The sequence below is a fragment of the Leucoraja erinacea genome, unplaced genomic scaffold (assembly GCF_028641065.1).
Source record: "Leucoraja erinacea ecotype New England unplaced genomic scaffold, Leri_hhj_1 Leri_330S, whole genome shotgun sequence".
In the NCBI taxonomy this organism is placed as follows: Eukaryota; Metazoa; Chordata; class Chondrichthyes; order Rajiformes; family Rajidae; genus Leucoraja; species Leucoraja erinaceus.
Window position 1 is genome coordinate 91637 of NW_026576231.1, and position 21917 is coordinate 113553.

General features: G+C 45.3%; 1 protein-coding gene across 1 annotated transcript in view; it reads left to right on the plus strand.

Annotated features, from left to right (window-relative positions):
• LOC129693526 (uncharacterized) overlaps window positions 1–21917 on the plus strand; it is a 54120-nt gene that overhangs the window by 8490 nt on the left and 23713 nt on the right. The window contains exons 5-11 of the mRNA XM_055630333.1: window positions 2866–2993; window positions 7365–7424; window positions 8482–8593; window positions 10074–10201; window positions 11891–12005; window positions 14663–14781; window positions 16261–16522. Of these exons, the coding sequence (XP_055486308.1) occupies window positions 2866–2993; window positions 7365–7424; window positions 8482–8593; window positions 10074–10201; window positions 11891–12005; window positions 14663–14781; window positions 16261–16522 (924 nt within the window). The remainder of the gene's footprint in view (window positions 1–2865; window positions 2994–7364; window positions 7425–8481; window positions 8594–10073; window positions 10202–11890; window positions 12006–14662; window positions 14782–16260; window positions 16523–21917) is intronic.

Consider the following 21917-nt stretch of genomic DNA (forward strand, 5'->3'; position numbering starts at 1 on the left):
TACCTTCTCCCCGTGACCGGGTGGGTTCTCTCGGGTTGCTCATGATTTCCTCACACACTCCAAAGGCGTACAGGTTCGCAGGTTAATTGGCTTTGGTAAAGAATTGTAAATTCTGTCTGGTGTGTAGGATGTTGTTGGTGTACGGGGATCGCTGGTTGGCGCTCGCTCGATCGGCCTGTTTCTGCGTTATATTTATAACAAGAAAACTGAAACTAAAAGACAATCGAACGACTGCCACCCTAGCCTTTGGTTTATCCATGGAGCCCAAATGTTTTGATGGTGAACCTGTAAGCTGCAGTATTGTAGGGTTTGGGTAACTTGCAGCAATAATGCGGCTTTATAGATGCGCATTGTTATAGTGGTTCAGCACTTCTGACACCATGTAAATGAGACATTACACAGTGTAACTTTCTAATAGTCTTTAATAAGGATACAGAGTTAAACGATACATGAGTAGTCACTGACTCCAGTCTGCTACTGTACTGCGCAGAAGGAGAAGCAGGCGTATTATAAATGATACCTAAGGTGGGGTTAGTAGTGCTGAGGTAGCTATATGATTGGTTGCATGCATAAACCTTCTACAAGCAGCATTTCAGCAGTAGAATTATGTGAGGCGACAAGGTGCATCAGTACTTTAAAAAATAAATGGTGTCAGGATCTGGTAAGGGGGGGGGATGAAAAATACGAAGTTGGTTTATCCCTTTTGCGCGGTTTTCATAATAGAGCGTTTGTTTCTTTATCTTTCTTTTCTATGGTCTATTTCTTAACTTTTTTCGCTAACTATTGGGGTTTTTTTTTCATTTTATTTATTTTATTGATCACTCTTTTACACTAACACAACTCTCTCACTTTCTCTTCTTTCTTTATTTCTATCTTTCCTTAAAGCTTAAAAAATGAAGGGGTACAATAAATGTAATAAGATAGATACACACAATACAATTTATTTGTCACTTGAACCTCATAGAGGCTCAAATGAAATGTTGTTTCTACAGTCATACACACAAGAAAAAAAGACCCAAGACACAACACAATTTACACAGACATCCATCACAGCGCATCTCCTCCTCGCTGTGATGGAAGGCAAAAAAATGTATCTCTCCCCTGCACTCCCCATTCTCTTCCTGAGAATGTGGCTTGTACTACTGTAATCTACTGTACTTCTAATAAATAAAAAAAATGTTTTTAAGAAAAAAGAATTAAGCAAGGCGTAAAACATCCAAGTTCATCTGACCTATTAACGCAATGGAAGACTTGCTCGTTAATGAATATGGTGATTTAAAAGAAAAGCAAAGTTCACATGACTTGTATTTCCAGTCATTCATAGAAACATAGAAATTAGGTGCAGGAGTAGGCCATTCGGCCCTTCGAGCCTGCACCACCATTCAATATGATCATGGCTGATCATCCAACTCAGTATCCTGTAGCTGCCTTCTCTCCATACCCTCTGAGCCCCTTAGCCACAAGGGCCACATCTAACTCCTTCTTAAATATAGCCAATGAACTGGCCTCGACTACCCTCTGTGGCAGAGGTTCCAGAGATTCACCACTCTCTGTGTGAAAAAAGTTCTTCTCATCTCAGTTTTAAAGGATTTCCCCCTTATCCTTAAGCTGTGACCCCTTGTCCTGGACTTCCCTAACATCGGGAACAATCTTCCTGCATCTAGCCTGTCCAACCCCTTAAGAATTTTGTAAGTTTCTATAAGATCCCCTCTCAGTCTCTTAAATTCTAGAGAGTATAAACCAAGTCTATCCAGTCTTTCTTCATAAGACAGTCCTGACATCCCAGGAATCAGTCTGGTGAACCGTCTCTGCACTCCCTCTATGGCAAGAATGTCCTTCCTCAGATTTGGAGACCAAAACTGTACGCAATACTCCAGGGGTGGTCTCACCAAGACCCTGTACAACTGCAGTAGAACCTCCCTGCTCCTATACTCAAATTCACAGTGGCTTACATTGTGCATCACTTTTTAAAAATCTAAAGTATTACAACAGCACAAGCAATGGAGAACCTATAATGATCATAAACATATTTTGCATGGGCAGCTTACAACCCAGCGGTTACACTATTGATTTCTCTAACTTTAATTAACTCTTACATCCCTTCTCTCCCCCCCCCCCCCCCCCCCCCCTCAGTCCCTATGCATCCTAGTCATAGTACTAGTTTCTTTGTCGTTCTGTTGAGTTTCATTGTCTGTATAACTCGTTGCCACCTACCCACAGCCAACAATGGACCATTGTGGGCTCCACCTTTCCTTAATCATCTTTACTTTTTTGCGGCACATCTTTCATTAATTTGTTCTAAATCTCTCTATAGCACCGTCTATATCTCTCCATTCCCTGTTCCCTGACTCTCAGTCTGAAGAAGGGTCTCGACCCAAAACATCACCTATTCCTTCTCTCCAGAGATGCTGCCTGACTCGCTGAGTTACTCCAGAATTTTATGTCTATCTTCAGCGCTTGATATAAATTAGTTCAATAACAGAGGTTTTAATCACTGCAGCTATAATAACCGTATAAGGTCATAAGTGATAGGTGCAGAACTAGGCCATTCTGCCCATCAAGTCTACACTGCCATTCACTCATGGCTGATTTATCTCTCCCTCCTAATCCCATTCTCCTGCCTTCTTCCCATAACCCCTGACACCTGAACTAATCGGGTTTATCCACCTCTGCCTCAAAAATATCCATTGTCAGCCTCCACAGCCTTCTGTGGTAAAGAATGCCACAGATTCACCACCCTCTGACTAAAGAAATTCCTCCTCATCTTCCTAAAGGAACGTCCTTTAATTCAGCTTTGTGTGTTTGGACTTTCTCCTTCTTTGGCTGGGTGACTACTGTGTGACTGTGTTCTTGTTTATTTTGAAGAGGTGCAGGTGGATGAGAGCTGTGAGCCAGCAGTGGTTAAACAGAATGACACACAAAGTCCAAAGAAGAAAGAGGAGACGGAGATAAACAAAGTTACTGAAGAAAACCTGGAAATGGTGATGGATGAGGTAACCTGAATAGGTCGGGAATGTGCGAAATAGCTCCTCAATCCAGCTCTCCATCAATAAGAGCATGGTTGATCCAACCTTAACTTCAGATTACTTTCATTCTGTACACTGCAAGGGCCAGGAAACGAGCGGGTAAGATCATCTCTGACTCCTCTCACCCTGGCCACAAACTCTTTGAAGTACTTCCCTCTGAGAGCCGCCACAGCCACACATAAAAACAGCTTCTTCCCACGAACAGTTGCTCTACTCAACAGCCAAAAGTCTGTAGTCTCTTTTTACTCTGATCCTTTATTTTCATACGTTTCAATTATTCAAATATTTGCAGTCTTGCAACTCCTTCTGCAGTTGTACAGAGCCATAGTGAGACCACACCTGGAGTATTGTGTGCAGTTTTGGTCCCCTAATTTGAGGAAGGACATTCTTGCTATTGTGGGAGTGCAGCGTTCACCAGGTTAATTCCCGGGATGGCGGGACTGTCATATGCTGAGAGAATGGAGCGGCTGGGCTTGTACACTTTGGAGTTTAGAAGGATGAGAGGGGATCTTATTGAAACATATAAGGGATTGGACACGCTAGAGGCAGGAAACATGTTCCCGATGTTGGGGGGGGGGAGTCCAGAACCAGGAGCCACACACAGTTTAAGAATAAGGGGTAAGCCATTTAGAACGGAGACGAGGAAACACTTTTTCTCACAGAGTTGTGAGTCTGTGAAAATCTCTGCCTTGGAGGCGGTTCTCTGGATACTTTCAAGAGAGAGCTAGACATGGCTCTTAAAGATAGCGGAGTCAGGGGATATGGGGAGAAGGCAGGAACGGGGTACTGATTGGGGATGATCACAGTGAATGGTGGTGCTGGCTCGAAGGGCGGAATGGCCTACTCCTGCACCTATTGTTCATTGCAGTCCCTAATTCAAGATTCAAAGGCTATCTTCATTCTATTGAATTAATTGAACAAACGTTATCAGGTCAACTTTGTACTCCTTTCCAGTCTTGGTCCCTTTTATTTAGTGAAAATTATTTTTAAAATGTCCAATTTAACACTCCATTAAAGCTAGCAAAAGTATAAGGAATGGTAGAATAAATACTGCTTTAATTTTAGAAAAGCTGGGTATTAAAGATGAGATGAATAATGTAAGTCTTTCCCTTTGGTTATTCGTTTCTCTCTGACATCTGGGTTGGCAAGACCAACAATTATCGCTCTAATTGCCCTTGAGAAAGTAGTGGTAAGCCATCACCTTAAGAGGGAGTAAGTGTGCCAGTAATGGTGCAATCGTTAAACTGGTTCTCCACTTTGTACTCTGGTAATTTAACCTCCGTGTCCCCTGAGACATTGCAAAGGGATCACAGAGAGAGATATGGATCCACTTTTGTACTATAATGTGAACATCATAATAGATGCACTCAGCCAGAGCAGCGGATTATAAATCTGCTGAAGACCACTTGGAGCTCTGCATTTCTGCAAACCTTGCTTTCAGAGAAGGCGTAGGGGATTTAAAATTTGTTCATCGAGTGTCGGTTGTTATTAAATATGGACAGTGATGAATTGAAGTTAGATAGACTCAGATTTGAACTGAATATGTCAAACGGACCATCTGGTTTTTCCCTAGAGAATGATAATTGCTTGAAATTACCTGCTGTTAAACTGGCAGGACAAAGGATGGGTTGGGGATTGCAGGCGCAGATGTATTTTTGGTGGTGTCAATTGAAATATGAGATGAGGCAGCTTCTCTGGCTCTTTGCTGACATAATGAGTTGAGTACCTCCCTGTCTGTCTAGTTTGATCACTCTTCTCTCCTTGGAGGGAGGGTTACCTTCTGTTAAGATCTAGCTCAGAACCACCAGATATCCTCTGGTGTCTAAAAGTCTGCTCAGCTGTAAGGTTAAAGCCTAAAGGGCCTTTCCCACTTTCACGACCTCTGCCGAGTTTGCCCTTGACTCGTACTCGCAGCATGGTCGAAGGAGGTCATAGGTAGGTCGTACGAAGTTCCCTCTTATCTCCTTTCTAAACGTATGTCCGTTCTTTCCGAAGCTGTGACCTCTAGTCCTAGACTCTCCCATTACTAAAGAGCAGCAAAACCAAGGCTGTCGAGTCGGAGTCGGAGCAATATTGGTGCTGTCGGAGTCTGTAAAAAAAAAAAAGTCCCGACTTCGACCTCAACATAAATTTCACAGACCATGGAAATTGGAAAAAAATCTTCCTTTTTAAACATACCGCATACCATATTTCCACCCGAGAGAATGAGAAATCACACTGGTGCTGCCATCTGGTGGCAGAACGACGAGAAACAAAGCGTAAACAAACGCCAACGGAGAGACTTCTCCGCACTGAAAAAAGATCAGATTTAAGGGCTTCAATGAAAGAGGATTTAGCAGAAACAATTCTGTTCCCAGGGATAAGCTATTAATACATTTTAGGTATGAACTTTTGTAGCAAACATAACTACCTATGCATTTAGTTTTCATTTCTACTAGACCAAGTGCTGCTCCCCCAAAGCACCCGTAGCCCCCACGGGAGGCGTGGTCCTCCAATTCAACCCTTTGCCCAAGCTAAGATTCAAGCACTCCTCAGCAAAGATCATTGCTCGTGAGCTGCCCCCAGCACTGTAGTTGAAAATAAAATATCAATCCCCAATTGCAATACCAATTGACCCTCCCCCTCCTGTCCTGCCAGGAGCTATGATGGCACCATTGTTGCAAATGTCGGGTGCACTTGCTGTGAGATGCCATTGAGCTGAAAAGTTCAGAGTTGCTGCCAGTGTTTCTGTCTTTCAACTTTATATCAAAGTGTGTTGGAAGCTCTGAGGAATGAGGTTTTGGGTATCTGAGGAAAGTAAAAACCATTTTAAATTCAAAGTATTTTAAAACATTTTCATTAATAACTCTAGAAATAAAGCCTGATTGTTTCAGATAAGGCGAATTTGGACTGCACGGAAAAAATCTCTACCGGAATATGTAAAAATTTTACCGTTAGCGTTTAGCATAATGAATTATGTTTATTTTCAAGAAAAAACAATAAAAAGCCACAGAAGCATAGCTACAACTATTCGACTCAAAACTTTAAGGACATGGGTTTAAAAGGTTGGCTGATGATTCATGTAGTTGTTTTGAAGTGCCATCTTGTGTAATGTCATCGTAGCAGATTTAGAATTATTATACCTACGGGTTGGAGTCGGATACACAAGAAATCAACGAGTCGTAGTCGGGTGTTTTGGGTATCGACTGGGCAAAACTAGACAAGAGACCTGCTTAACGCAACCCTTTCTGTCTCATTCATGACCTTGGTCTGATGGGGGCTTTTTTGTGAGTCGGGGGTTTGGGGTGGGGGAACTTTGTTGAGGGTGGGGGAGAAGGTGGGTTCCACGTTGTTGTCATAATCTGCTGACTCCATGGTTCAGTGAGACCTCTGAAATAGTCTCTGGCTGAATGACCTGCTGACATTCCCTGCCAAGGAATACCTGACTGGCAGGCTGCTGTTGGCCTTCCAGTATCATAGAATCGTACAGCATCGAAATTGCTCTCTAGCCCACGAAGCCTGTGCCAACGACCAAGCACCCCCTGATAGAGTTATGGAGTCTTACAGCATGGAAACTGACCCTTTGGCCTAACTGCTCACGCCGGCCAACATGTCCCATCTACACTAGTCCCACCTGTGCCCATATCCCTCTAAACCTGTCCTATCCATGTGCCTGTAAATGTTTCTCAAACATGCGACTGTATTCTCCCGACATCTACCTCCTCCGGCAGCTCGCTCCGTACACCCACCACCAGTAGTCATAAGTGATCAACATAATTCATGATGATACTGTTTAAGAAGGAACTGCAGATGCTGGAAAATCGAAGGTACACAAAAATGCTGGAGAAACGCAGCGGGTGCAGCAGCATCTATGGAGCGAAGGAAATAGGCAACGTTTCGTCCCGAAACGTTGCCTATTTCCTTCGCTCCATAGATGCTGCTGCACCCGCTGCGTTTCTCCAGCATTTTTTGTGTACCTTCATGATAATATTGTTTTATTCTCCCAATATTCCCATCAGCTTCCCAGATTCCACCTCTTATTTACACACTCGGGGCAATTTACGGTGGCCAATTAACCGACCAAACTGAATGACATTGAGATGAGGCAGGAAACTGGAGCATCCGTGGGGAGGGAGGGTGGAGATAAAGGAGGGATCCTCATAGACACAGGATTAAGGTGCAATATCCACACAGACAGCACCGGAGACCACAATTGAACAAGGTTTGCAGGAGCTGCCTGGCAGAGATAGACTAGCCTTGTCGCTGTGCTGGTGTGGTCAAGTGGGAAAACGTGTATAGGGATAGGGTAACTGCTGTTGCAAGTTGATCATCAAAATAATTTCTCCTTCACTATTCCAGCTTCCAAGGAGACGGCTGCGTCAGAGGTTTGCAAAGAGTCCTCCTCGTGTAGAGAGTAAGGTAATGGTGACCTCTAACCTTTATCTACTGTATCCGCTGTTCCAGGTGTGTCAAGTCGAGTCAAGTCACATTTATTTCGATAGCACATTTAAAAAAACAACTTGTTGGCCAAAGTGCTTTACATTTGTTATAAGAACAGTATAAACAAACAAACTACATACATAGGTACACAAAATTGCTGGAGAAACTCAGCGGGTGCAGCAGCATCTATGGAGCAAAGGAAATAGGCGACGTTTCGGGCCGAAACCCTTCTTCAGACTGATGAAACCCTTCTACAGACGTTCTCCCCATGACCGGGTGGGTTTTCTCCAGTTGCTCAGGTTTCCTCACAGACTCCAAACTACATACATATATACATATAGCCCTCGCTCAGTGGACGTCAGGAAAGGCTTGGGAGTATAGATAAGATTTTAGTCTTGACTTAAAGGAGTTGATGGAGGGGGCTGTTCGTTCTGATGGGAAGGGGGATGCTGTTCCACAGTCTAGGAGCTGCAACCGCTAAGGCGCGGTCGCCCCTAAGCTTATGCCTAGACCGCGGGATATTCAGCAGCCCCAAGTCGGCCGATCTGAGGGACCTGGAGGTGGAGTGGTGGGTGAGAAAACTTTTAATGTAGGAGGGGGCAAGCCCATTGAGGGCTTTGTAGACATAGAGGAGGGTCTTGAAATGTATACGGAACCGCACAGGGAGCCAGTGGAGAGAGGCCAGGATCGGGGTGATGTGGTCCCTTTTTCGGCTAGACCAAGCACAGGCTCGGAGATCGTTTCGCTGAACACCTCTGCTCAGTCTGCCTAGGCCTACACAATCTCTCGGTTGCCAAACACTTTAATTCCCCTTCCCATTCCCACACTGACCTCTCTGTCCTGGACCTCCTCCACTGTCAGAGTGAGGCCCAGCGCAAATTGGAGGAACAGCCCCTCACAGCTCCCGGAGAGGTCTAGCTATGCTACATTCAATTTAATCCGAGCTTGCTCATGCACAAATTAGCAACATTCTTGTTGATGCCGGCAACTTGGGAAATATAGTGGTATATACTGATGCAGTTCGTTTTCTCTTCAGGAGATCCTGAAACCTGATGTCAGGAAATCACTACGTCTTGCCAAGCTGCTGAATCCATACTCGACAGACAGCGCTGATTCCGATTGGCAGGGACGCAGTGGCACTAAGCCAGGTAAGAGAATCCGATGAGAAACTCCTTCAACCTGTAGCTTGATGATGCAATTCCATCGAAATCCTAATCTCACCTTCAATACATTGCTCATTTGGATCCCTATATGTACAACGCTTTGTCTATAATCACTGTGGCTCTGATACAAGCTACATTTCCATTCTGGAGATCAAGCCGCAGGGTGGCACAGCAGTAGAGTTGCTGCCTCACAGCGCCAGAGACCCGGGTTCGATCCTGACTGCGGGTGCTGTCTGTACAGAGTTTGTACCTTCTCCCCGTGACCGGGTGGGTTTTCTCCAGTTGCTCAGGATTTCCTCACACACTCCAAAGACGTACAGGTTCGCAGGTTAATTGGCTTTGGTAAAGAATTGTACATTCTGTCTGGTGTGTAGGGTGTCGCTAGTGTACGGGGATCGCTGGTTGGCGCTCGCTCGATCGGCCTGTTTCCGCGCTGTATGTTTAAATCAAAAAAACTGAAACTAAAAAACAATCCAACGACTGCCTCCCTAGCCTTTGGTTTATCGATTGAGCCCAAATGTTTTGATGACTAACCTGTAAGCTGCAGTATTGTAGGTTGGGTACTTTGCAGCAATAATGCAGCTTTATAGATGCGCATTGTTATAGTGGTTCAGACGAGAAATTCCCCCTCGTCTTCCTAAAGGAACATCCTTTAAATCTGAGGCTATGACCTCTCGTCCTAGACTCTCTCACGAGTGGAAACGTACTCTCCACATCCACTGTATCCAAGCTTTTCATCCAAGCCTATAATTTCATTATTGAAATGGTGTTAGTATAATATTTCCAGTTCTCTTAGACATGATTTCCCAGTCAATCGGGGAGGATTTCGTTGTTTTCATTGTTTTTATTTATATATATATAGTGTGTGTGTGTATATATGTAATATATACACACACACACACACATATATATGTGTTTGTGTGTGTGTATATATATGTGTGTATATATATATATACATATATATATATATATATATATATGTGTATATATATGTATATATATATGTATGTATATATATATATATATGTATATGTGTATATATGTGTATATATGTGTGTATATATATGTATATATATATATATATATATATATATATATATATATATATGTATATATATATATATATATATATATATATATATATGTATATATATATACATACATATATATATACACATACATGTGTGTGTGTGTATATATATATATACACACACACACACACACACACACACACACACACACATATATATATATGTGTGTATATACATATATGTGTGTGTGTATATATATATATATTGCTTGTTGGGAATCGGATGCAATCTGCTTTATGAACAAAGAAAATTTGCATCAATACTGATGTTTATATTTTTAATTCTGCATTAGCTGAGGTAGCTTTGTGTGTTTGGACTCTCTCTTTGTTTGGCTGGGTGACTACTGTGTGATGGTGTTCTTGTTTATTTTGAAGAGGTGCAGGTGGATGAGAGCTGTGAGCCAGCAGTGGTTAAACAGAATGACACACAAAGTCCAAAGAAGAAAGAGGAGACGGAGATAAACAAAGTTACTGAAGAAAACCTGGAAATGGTGATGGATGAGGTAACCTGAATAGGTTGGGAATGTGCAAAAATACTGTGCATCGTGTTTGGGACAAAGGCCCATCATTTATTTATTTGCCTCTGCTCCACAATTTGAGATTTGTAATAGGAAAAAATCACATATGATTGTCAGATTTTAATAAAGGCCATTTTTATACATTTTGATTTCACCATGTAGAAATTACAGCAGTGTTTATACATAGTCCCCCCCCCCATTTCAGGGCACCATAATGTTTGGGACACAGCAATGTGATGTAAGTGAAAGTAGGCATGTTTAGTATTTTGTTGCATATCCTTTGCATGCAATGACTGCTTGAAGTCTGCAATCCATGGACATCACCAGTGTCTTCACTGGTGATGCTCTGCCAGGCCTGTATTGCAGCCATCTTTAGCTTATGCTTGTTTTGGTGGCCCGTTTCCATACCGTATCTTTGAACTGAACTGTGCTCCCCTATTTCAGTGTTTATCTAATCTAGGGAGAACACACTCAACCAAGTGTAGCGGCCATTTGGCTTTATTTTGTGTATCATTAATTGTGGCGTTTGCCTTTAAATTTTAGTCTGTCCGTAATTGTGTAGATGGCTGCAATACTGAGGTACCAGAGAAGATGGCGATTGCTCGAGCACATTCGTTATTTAAATTGTGGGCAATTCTTGTACCCATGCAGTGGCCATTGGATGTTGGGGAAGAAAGTGATCAGCAGATTCAGGACTTCTACATTCACAGATATGCATAGAAATTCTAGACTCGTTGGGGAAAATTTTTGCCAGTTGTGCGCTGAGCTGCAGTAATTTCTCCGCAAAATCCACACCATTAAGGGCCTGTCCCACTTACGCGACCTTTTCATCTGTCTCCTCAGATCCTGGTGAACTTCTACCGCTGCACCATCGAGAGCATCCTTACCAACTGCATCACAGTATGGTATGGCAACTGCTCTGTCTCCGACCGGAAGGCATTGCAGAGGGTGGTGAAAATTGCCCAACGCATCACCGGTTCCACGCTCCCCTCCATTGAGTCTGTCCAAAGCAAGCGTTGTCTGCGGAGGGCGCTCAGCATCGCCAAGGACTGCTCTCACCCCAACCATGGACTGTTTACCCTCCTACCATCCGGGAGGCGCTACAGGTCTCTCCGTTGCCGAACCAGCAGGTCGAGGAACAGCTTCTTTCCGGCGGCTGTCACTCTACTAAACAACGTACCTCGGTGACTGCCAATCACCACCCCCCCCCCCCCCCCCCGGACACTTATTATTATTATTTTTTTTTTTATTTTTTTATTCAAATTGTTTGCTATGTCGCTCTTCAAGGGAGATGCTAAATGCATTTCGTTGTCTCTGTACTGTACACTGACAATGACAATTAAAATTGAATTGAATCTGAATCTGAATCTACAGGCGACTGCCGGCACCCGTGATGGGTCGCCGAAATTTTCAACATGTTGGAAATTTAGCGGCTACCAGAAAGACACTACAACTCTTTGGAGACCTCTCACGACCATAGGGGACCTCTCGCAACCATAGGGGACCTCTCACGTCCTTCTGGTCTCCGCTGACTTTTCAACACGTTGAAAATTTCTGCGACCTATCACGGGTGCCAGCAGTCGCCTGTAAAGGTCGCGCAAGTGTAATTACAAAAATACAAAAAGTGTCCAATTATGTTGAAGTAACTGTACAGTATACTTTGTTCCATTTCAGGGTGACGTTTCACGGCAATCACCGCGTGTCACTGACAGTGGCCCCGTGCCTGAGCGCGAGTCTTGGTCAGCAAACGCCACCTACAACAACGAGCTGGACAGTGAAAGTAACGCGGGTAAAGCAAATCTCCTAGAATTCTAGTAAAGTGCAGTTCTGTCCATTCACAAACCCATAGATTTTTCCATTGATAAATTCAGATTCAGATTCAGATTCAATTTTAATTGTCATTATCAGTGTACAGTACAGAGACAACGAAATGCATTTAGCTTCTCCCTTGAAGAGCGCCATAGAAAACGATATGAATAAATAATAATAAGTGTACGGGGGGGGGGGGTGGTGGTGGTGGTGATTGGCAGTCACCGAGGTGCGTTGTTTAGTAGAGTGACAGCCGCCGGAAAGAAGCTGTTCCTCGACCTGCTGGTTCGGCAACGGAGAGACCTGTAGCGCCTCCCGGATGGTAGGAGGGTAAACTGTCCATGGTTGGGGTGAGAGCAGTCCTTGGCGATGCTGAGCGCCCTCCGCAGACAGCGCTTGCTTTGGACAGACTCAATGGAGGGGAGCGTGGAACCAGTGATGCGTTGGGCAATTTTCACCACCCTCTGCAATGCCTTCCGGTCGGAGACAGAGCAGTTGCCATACCATACTGTGATGCAGTTGGTAAGGACGCTCTCGATGGTGCAGCGGTAGAAGTTCAGTGAAAGGCTACGTTAAGATACTGAACAGCTATTAAGATCAAGACTGATTTGATTAAGTGTAATTCCAGGTTCCCAACAACCCTGGAAACTGAAATCAAAAATATGTCTCTCTTTGCGTTAAAAATATATACGTCTCTGCCTGTGTTGCTGGGTGTCTTCTCTGGTGATGCTCTGCCAGGCCTGTATTGCAGCCATCTTTAGCTTATGCTTGTTTTGGGAGCTAGTCCCCCTCAGTTTTCTCTTCAGCATATAAAAGACATGCTCAATTGGGTTCAGATCCGGTGGTTGACATGGCCACTCAAGAATTGACAATTTTTTAGTTTTGAAAAACTCCTTTGTTGCTTTAGCAGTATGTTTGGGATCATTGTCCTGCTGTAGAATGAGTATTGATGCATTTGTTAGAACTTGAGCAGATAGGATGTGTCTTTAGAATTTAGAATCTCAAATTGTGCAGTACAAAGCTAAATAAATACATGATAATAATAATAATACATTTTATTTATGGGCGCCTTTCAAGAGTCTCAAGGACACCTTACAAAAATTTAGCAAGTAGAGGAAAAACATGTAAGCGGAATGAAATAAATAGTAGAGACATGACTAGTACACAAATTAAAGACAGAATTCAATTCAAATCACAATATGAGGCACAGATGAAAAGGGAGGGGGACGTGGGGCTAAGGATAGGCAGAGGTGAAGAGATGGGTCTTGAGGCGGGACTGGAAGATGGTGAGGGACGAGGAATTGCGGATCAGTTGGGGGAGGGAGTTCCAGAGCCTGGGAGCTGCCCTGGAGAAGGCTCTGTCCCCAAAACTGCGGAGGTTGGATTTGTGGATGGAGAGGAGACCGGCTGATGTGGATCTGAGGGACCGTGAGGGTTGGTAGGGGGAGAGGAGGTCAGTGAGATATGGGGGGGGGGGGGGGGGGGGGGGGGGGGGGGGGGGGCAGATGGTGGAGGGCTTTGTAGGTGAAGACCAGGATTTTGTAGGTGATCCGGTGGGAGATGGGAAGCCAGTGAAGTTGTTTGAGGACTGGAGTGATGTGATGCCAGGATTTGGTGTGGGTGATGAGTCGGGCGGCTGCGTTCTGGACCAGTTGGAGTCGGTTGATGTAGGTGGAGCTGATGCCAAGGAGAAGTGAGTTGCAGTAGTCCAGTCGGGAGGAGATGAAGGCATGGATGAGTCTTTCAGCAGCGGGAGGTGCTGGGACTTTATGATGGGTCTTTATCGCAAATGTTATGGAGGACACTGTATAATAATTGTTCAATTCATAAATTAAACAATGATAAAGATCCAACAATACACCTCCGACACACTAATTAGATCCCTTTCATGTCTCTAAAGCTCTAGATAAAGAATTAACAATTAACAAAGAAGTATACAATGAACTCTTTAAGGACGAAGCCATGTCTCAAAAGAGGTAAACACAAAATGCTGGAGTAACTGAGCGGGCGAGGCAGCTTCTCTGGAGAGTAGGAATGGGCGACATTTCGGGTCGAGACCCTTCTTCAGACGCATGTCAAGGGAGGTGGCGGGACAAAGATAGAATGTAATCTGAGACAGTAAGACTGGTGGGAGAAGAACTGGGAAGGGGATGGAGATAGAAAGCAAGAGCTATCTGAAGTTAGAGAAGTCAACGTTCATACCACTGGGGTGTAAACTACCCAAGCGAAATATGAGGTGCTGTTCCTCCAATTTGTGCGCCAGGCCTCACTCTTGACAATGGAGGAGGCCAGAACAGAACAGAAAGGTCGGTTTGGGAATGGGAGGGGGAGTTGAAGTGCTGAGCCACCGGGAGATCAGGTTGGTTAATGCAGACTGAGTGGAGGTGTTCAGTAAAACAATCGCCGAGCCTGCTCTTGGTCTCATCATAGGTATGTCCAAAAAGCTTGCGCCACACGCAATGCTCTCGTAATTTTGTCTGGATTAAAGAAGGTGCCAGTTGTGGGTAATTGTGTGGTAGATCTATATTGTGATCTTTAGGACCTGCTGTGGTATTGTGATCTTGCATCAGTTGTGGGTTTGCACTTGCCCACTCAGTGCAAAGGTTTTCACTGACACATTTACCTTTGTCTCAAAAGATGCTGCCACAGGCACAGACTCCAAGACGAGCTTCTCCGAGAAGGAAATCCAGACTGTGATTTGGAAAATCGTCATCGGAGCTGAGGAGCAATTGAAAGCCAAAGCCTCAGAAACAAAAGTGAGACGGATAATATTACCCCAAATCTGTGGTTACTTGCTTGTCTGTTGGACTACTTGCATTTAGACAATTGCTGGGGTGTAAACTACCCAAGCGAAATATGAGGTGCTGCTCCTCCAATTTACGGTGGTCCTCACTCTGGCCATGGAGGAGGCCCAGGACAGAAAGGTCGGATTGGGAATGGGAGGGGGAGTTGAAGTGCTGAGCCACCGGGAGATCAGGTTGATTATTGCGAACCGAGCGGAGGTGTTGGGCGAAGCGATCGCCAAGCTAGCGCCTCCATCTAATTTACTGACTCCCATCCAACTCCTCCACCAGGTAATGAGTAGTTCAAAGAAATTGTGTGGTCTCCTATGTTTAATCAATAATGTTTTATTATTAATGTTTTATGTGATATTCCTGACTGTCACTGTATGTCGTTGTTACTTGTGGACAGAGCACCAAGGCAAATCCCTTGTATGTGAATAATTGGCCATTATTCATTCATTCATTCATTAATACTGGGATCTTCCTTTCAAGCAAAAGCTTGCTATATTCCAAAGAGGAGCTGGTGATTTCTCCCCCCCCCCCCCACCCTTCTGTTCTGTCCATTGCCAAGGATTAGGAACCTTAGATATTTGGGAGTTTGATGCTATACATAAATTGGAGAAATACGTTCAATTTAAAATAAATTGCAATGAATTTAGACTTTTACTGATAGAGCGTGGAATTGGGCCCTTCGGCCCGCCGAGTCCGCACAGACCAGCAATCATCCCGTACACGAACACTATCATACACACAATTTTTACCGAAGCCAATTAACCTGCAAACCCGTACGTCTTTGGAATATGGGAGGAAACCAGAGCGCCCGGAGGACTCTCACGGGGAGAACGTAAAACTCTGTACAGACCAAAGATCCTATAGCGGAGCAAGATGGACCACTCCTGCTAAATGCAATGGGCTGATGTGTAGTACGCAACGGAGCAGAAAGTGAGCCTTTTATTCATCCATTTCAGTAACCCGACCCGACCCGCAGTGTAATCAACGTTGCGGGGGAACAGTTTGTGTTAATAAATTAAAAATGAGGAGAAGATTTTTACCAAATAACTTTTATTTTTACGAGGATGTTTCCGTAACCGGCTCCCGTCTCCACCTATTATCCTATGGGATCTTTGGTGCGGAGACGGAAGCCGGTTATGGAAATGGGGCCGAAAATTACCCATGAAGCTGCCCATGACCGCACTACGTCTTTTTCGTCGAGTGGACCATCTTGCTCGCTGTAGGATCTTTGGTACAGACAGCACCCGAAGTCAGGATCGAACCCGGGTCTCTGGCGCTGTGAGGCAGCAACAGAGTTGATGTTTTTTTTCCCCTCCTCTCTGTTCTGTCAATCACCAAGGATTAGGGACCTGTGAGTTGGGAGTTTGGTGCTGTACATTAAATACGAAAAAGTTGCTGCAATTGAAAATAATTTCCAACGAATTGTGACTTCTATTTTAGTTGTTGCGAGATGCCTCCCCCACGAAGACTGGGCCTGCCGATTCCCCCAGGGTGACTGGGCCTGCAGCCTCCCCCAGGGTGCATGGATCTGCCGATTCCCCCAGAGTGCATGGATCTGCCGACTCCCCCAGGGTGACTGGGCCTGCGGCCTCCCCCAGGGCGACTGGGACCACAGCCGCCAACAGGAAGTCCCTGGATACTGTTGGCAAAAGTACATCTCTAATCAAAACTTGGAATTTCAGGAGTAAAAATCATAAATCGGGTAAGGACTGAAGGTTTTCAATATCACAATTGTAACTTGCTGAACATTTTCAGTTTGCTCGCCTTTCTCTCCCAAGTCTCTTCTACTCCTGCACCTATTTTCTGAAGGAGGGTCTCGACCCGAAACGTCTAGATGCAGGAAGATTGTTCCCGATGTTGGGGAAGTCCAGGACAAGGGGTCACAGCTTAAGGATAAGGGGGAAATCCTTTAAAACCGAGATGAGAAGAACTTTTTTCACACAGAGAGTGGTGAATCTCTGGAACTCTCTGCCACAGAGGGTAGTTGAGGCCAGTTCATTGGCTATATTTAAGAGGGAGTTAGATGTGGCCCTTGTGGGCTAAGGGGATCAGGGGGTATGGAGAGAAGGCAGGTACGGGATACGGAGTTGGATGATCAGCCATGATCATATTGAATGGCGGTGCAGGCTCGAAGGGCCGAATGGCCTACTCCTGCACCTAATTTCTATGTTTCTATGTCACCCATTCCTCCTCTCCAGAGATGCTGCCTGTCCCGCTGAGCTACTCCGGTATTTTGTGTCCATCTTCGATTTAAACCAGCATCTGCAGTTCCTTTCGACCTACAGTATTTTAGACAACAGGTGCTGGAGCAGGCCATTCGGCCCTTTGAGCCAGAACCGCCATTCAATGTGATCATGGCTGATCATCCACAATCAGTACCCCGTTCCTGCCTTCTCCCCATATCCCCTGACTCCGCTATCTTTAAGAGCCCTATCTAGCTCTCTCTTGAAAGTATCCAGAGAACCGGCCTCCACCGCCCTCTGAGGCAGAGAATTCTGTGGACTTACAACTCTGTGTGGAAAAAGTGTTTCCTCATCTCCGTTCTAAATGGCTTACCCCTTATTCTTAAACTGTGGCCCCTGGTTCTGGACTCCCCCAACATCAGGAACATGTTTCACGCCTCTAGCGTGTCCAAACCCTTAATTTCAATGATCCCCTCTTATCCTTCTAAACTCCAGAGTATACAAGCCCAGCCCCTCCATTCTCTCACATATGATAGCCCCGCCATTCTGGGAATTAACCTTGTAAACCTACGCTGCATTCCCTCAATAGCAAGGATGTCCTTCCTCAAATTAGGGGACCAAAACTGCAGAAGGACCTCTTTGCTCCTATACTCAACTCCTCTTGTTATGAAGGCCAACATGCTATGTTTCTATGTTTAAGAAGGAACTGCAGATGCTGGAAAATCGAAGGTAGACAAAAATGCTGGAAAAACTCAACGGGTGAGGGGACTGAAGAAGGATTTCGACCCGAAACGTTGCCTATTTCCTTCGCTCCATAGATGCTACCTTACCCACTGAGTTTCTCCAGCATTTGTGACTACCTGCTATGTTTCTATGCCTATGTTTCTAATCAGAGATGGACGCACTGATATGTTCTGTATTCATGCCTTCGATATTCCGTTGTGCTGAAGCAAAGCAAGAATTTTATTGTCCTATCTGGGACGCATGACAATAGAATCTTGAATCTCTTGAATCTTGCAGAGGAACAAATTAGTCACAGGTATAAACCATCTGGTTTGCCAAGCATGTTCTTTTATTCAATAAGCTGATGGCTGTCATTTTGTCCTTCCCTGGTAAGCTTTTGCCCCTTATGCATTATCAAGAATTTATCGCCCTCTCAAAAAATATTGGAAGACTGCTTTTTATAGATACTTTTGTAGATACATTTTTAAAGGTGAGACCAAAAGGATAATGTTTTACCTGGCTGAGGAATCTAGAACCAAAGATCTAATGATAAAATCTCTTCACGCAGATCATGGTGAATCTCTACCCGATACGCCCCTGGAGACTTGTCAGTTCATTCAAGACAGAGGGAGAATTCTGGATCTTATGGGAATTGAGAGATAGGAACTGCAAAGGAAATTTGAGGTGTTATTGATCAGTGGAGGAGGCTCTCAAGGTCCCATGGCCTCTTCTGTTCATATTTCGCATGTAGTAACAGTGAAGTAAAAAACTCAAAGGTACACAAAAAAGCTGGAGAAACTCAGCGGGTGCAGCAGCATCTATGGAGCGAAGGAAATGGGCAACGTCTCCATGGCTTACCAGGGAAGGACAAAATGACAGCCATCAGCTTATTGAATAAAAGAACATGGCTATATTTAAGAGGGAGTTAGATGTGGCCCTTGTGGCTAAGGGGATCAGGGGGTATGGAGAGAAGGCAGGTACGGGATACTGAGTTGGATGATCAGCCATGATCATATTGAATGGCGGTGCAGGCTCGAAGGGCCGAATGGCCTACTCCTGCACCTAATTTCTATGTCTCGGGCCGAAACCCTTCTTCAAACTGATGGGGGGGAGAAGAAAGGAAAGAGGAGGAGGAGGAGCCCGAAGGCTGGGGGATGGGAGGAGACAGCAGGAGGGCTGAGGAAGGGGAGGAGACAGGAAGGACTAACAAAATTGGATGAATTCAATGTTCATGCCCCCAGGATGCAGACTCCCCAAGCGGAATATGAGGTGCTGTTCCTCCAATTTCCGGTGTTGCTCGCTCTGGCAATGGAGGTGACCCAGGACAGAGAGGTTGGATACGGAGTGGGAGGGGGAGTTGAAGTGTTGAGCCACCGGGAGGTCAGGTTGGTTGATAAGTTAAATAAGTTTAAAACACATTTTGCCCATTAAAAAAAAAAAAAAAAAAAAATTCCAAGCTCACGAATAAAGGGAAAGAAAAACAAAAAGTTGGGGAAAGACCTTTGGAATTCCCCAGCCCTTACATCGGTGAATGTTTATTCATAAAATATATTTAAGACAGATAATAGGTTTCTGTGCATCCTGTCGAAGATTCAGTTCCATACCCCATAAATCCTAATCGTCTGAGCACCAATCTTCCAACGGAGGGGCGGGCATGGAAGTTTGCACCTTGACTATCAGTATCCCATATGTAACTGTCCTACTTGAGTTGAAGTACCTGCCAATCTTTACTTACTTACTGCCTATGATGCCTCCTGGCATGTAGGGCAGCAACGGAGGTCCTCCACTCAGTAGTGTAGAATCCTTCAGTTGCTGTTTCCGTAACATATTTGTTTTACGAGACTGGGGTTGTTGGCGTTGTGCTCAACCTCCAACCTGGAGGACCAGTGGATCACTGTTTGTCTTCGACCTGTCCAGCATGGGAGACCCTAACAGGAGGCGAATCTCCCGCTGGCATAGCTCTAGGGGTCACTGAGACACACAAGCTCCCCGACCACAACAAGGTTGCAAACCAACGGGGAGGCCAATCTTTCTGAAGCCAATTCATTTGGCCCACTGTCTTGACATGCTTCTGTCTCCGTTCGTATGTTAAAGCCAAGATCTGTCATCCCATTTGCCCTCAGCCCCACCCTCCAGGCTTCGATACCCCCTTATTTACCCTGCTTGACCGTCCTTCCTTCATTGGAAGGCTACCTGAAGGGGGAGAGAGTGAAGGAAGATTGTTCCCGATGTTGGGGAAGTCCAGAACTAGGGGTCACAGTTTAAGGATAAGAGGGAAGTCTTTTAGGGCCGAGATGAGAAAATCATTTTTTACACAGAGAGTGGTGAATCTGTGGAGGCCAGTTCATTGGCTATATTTAAGAGGGAGTTACATAGAAACATAGACATAGAAATTAGGTGCAGGAGTAGGCCATTCGGCCCTTCGAGCCTGCACCGCCATTCAATATGATCATGGCTGATCATCCAACTCAGTATCCCGTACCTGCCTTCTCTCCATACCCTTTGATCTCCTTAGCCACAAAGCCACATCTAACTCCCTCTTAAATATAGCCAATGAACTGGCCTCGACTACCCTCTGCAGCAGAGAGTTCCAGAGATTCACCACTCTCTGTGTGAAAAAAGTTCTTCTCATCTCGGTTTTAAAGGATTTCCCCCTTATCCTTAAGCTGTGACCCCTTGTCCTGGACTTCCCCAACATCGGGAGCAATCTTCCTGCATCTAGCCTGTCCAACCCCTTAAGAATTTTGTAAGTTTCTATAAGATCCCCTCTCAATCTCCTAAATTCTAGAGAGTTAGATGTGGCCTTTGTGGCTAAAGGGACCAGGGGGTATGGAGAGAAGGCAGGGATGGGATACTGAGTTGGATGATCAGCCATGATCATATCGAATGGCGGTGCAGGCTGGAAGGGCCGAATGGTCTACTCCTGCACCTATTTTCTATGTTTCTGTGAATGGCATTGATGAGACTATCAGGAGCCGCCACCGCTGTGCGTTTGAGGCAGCAGAGGTTATGTAACGGCCTCCAGGCGCTGTGGCCAGTTCAATGTGCTGTTGGCGAGGGCTCTGAGGTCTACCCCTCCACCAGGGGGCGGAGGACAGTGCAGTTGAAAATGACGTGCTGCCGTGCTGTTTGCTGGTCTGCTCCACACACACGCAGGCTGCTGATGGACGCAGCCCCCAGCCATGCATGTTGGCGTTGAACCGGCCGACCCCTGTACGGAGCCGCTTCAAGGCAATAGACAATAGGTGCAGGAGTAGGCCATTCGGCCCTTCGAGCCAGCACTGCCCTGGTGGTGGGGTGGATCTCACGGCCCTCGACAACAGCTGGCCACTTCGCCTGGAGGGCGTTACATAACCTCTGCTGCCTATTTGTCTATTGTCTATTGACATACTAGGTCAACGTTCTGCCCCATCCCGGTAGAGTGAGAGAAGTAAAGAACAGATTAAAAGTGCGGTGCCTGGTGTAAATTTATGATCGCCCCTTCGTAAACTACATTGTGGCTCGAACCTAAATGTTTGTTTTAAATTGCAAAAAAAAATCCCTTTTGTCGGAGCGAATGTTGACTGCCTGATGAGAAGTGACAAGTGGCAGCGTTGCATGCAACGCAGGATCAACTGGGTCTTAGTGTCGCACGGTTTATTGCGGCGCCGATTGGCCCAGGAACTGGGTGCGGCCCGGGTCCCTGGAGCGTGTAATCGGTGGACGTAGCCTGCAGGCTGAGCAAAGATTTGGCCAGAAAAATTGGGCAAGCATGCAGCGAGGTAACGAATCATCAGTGGGAGTCTGAATGCACTTTGAGGTGCGTTTCTTCGTCTGTGTGGTCTAAAGCTAAGATTTTCAGAGAGTTCCTTCGGCAGAACCCCGTCGCAAAGATCTCCCAACGGGTTCCGCTTCAAGACTGCGTCGAGTAGACGAAGGATTAGAAATCTGTGGTGTCTGGACATCTGTGTGCAAAATAAGAGTCTGGAAAACAGGAAGAGAAGGCGGAGGCAATGGAGAGCGAGTGCTGTGCGGAAATGCTTCCTGCACCCGAAGGCCACGGGGACAGAACACATGTGGAAGGTTCTGCATATCTGCCCCCGGGCTCCAAACAGGGTGAGATTACTGATGTCTTTGTAAAGGAGCCAAAGAATGTGGAGGAGGAGAAGCCAATTTTGCGTAGCAATGGTAATAATGGGGAGAGCTGCGAGT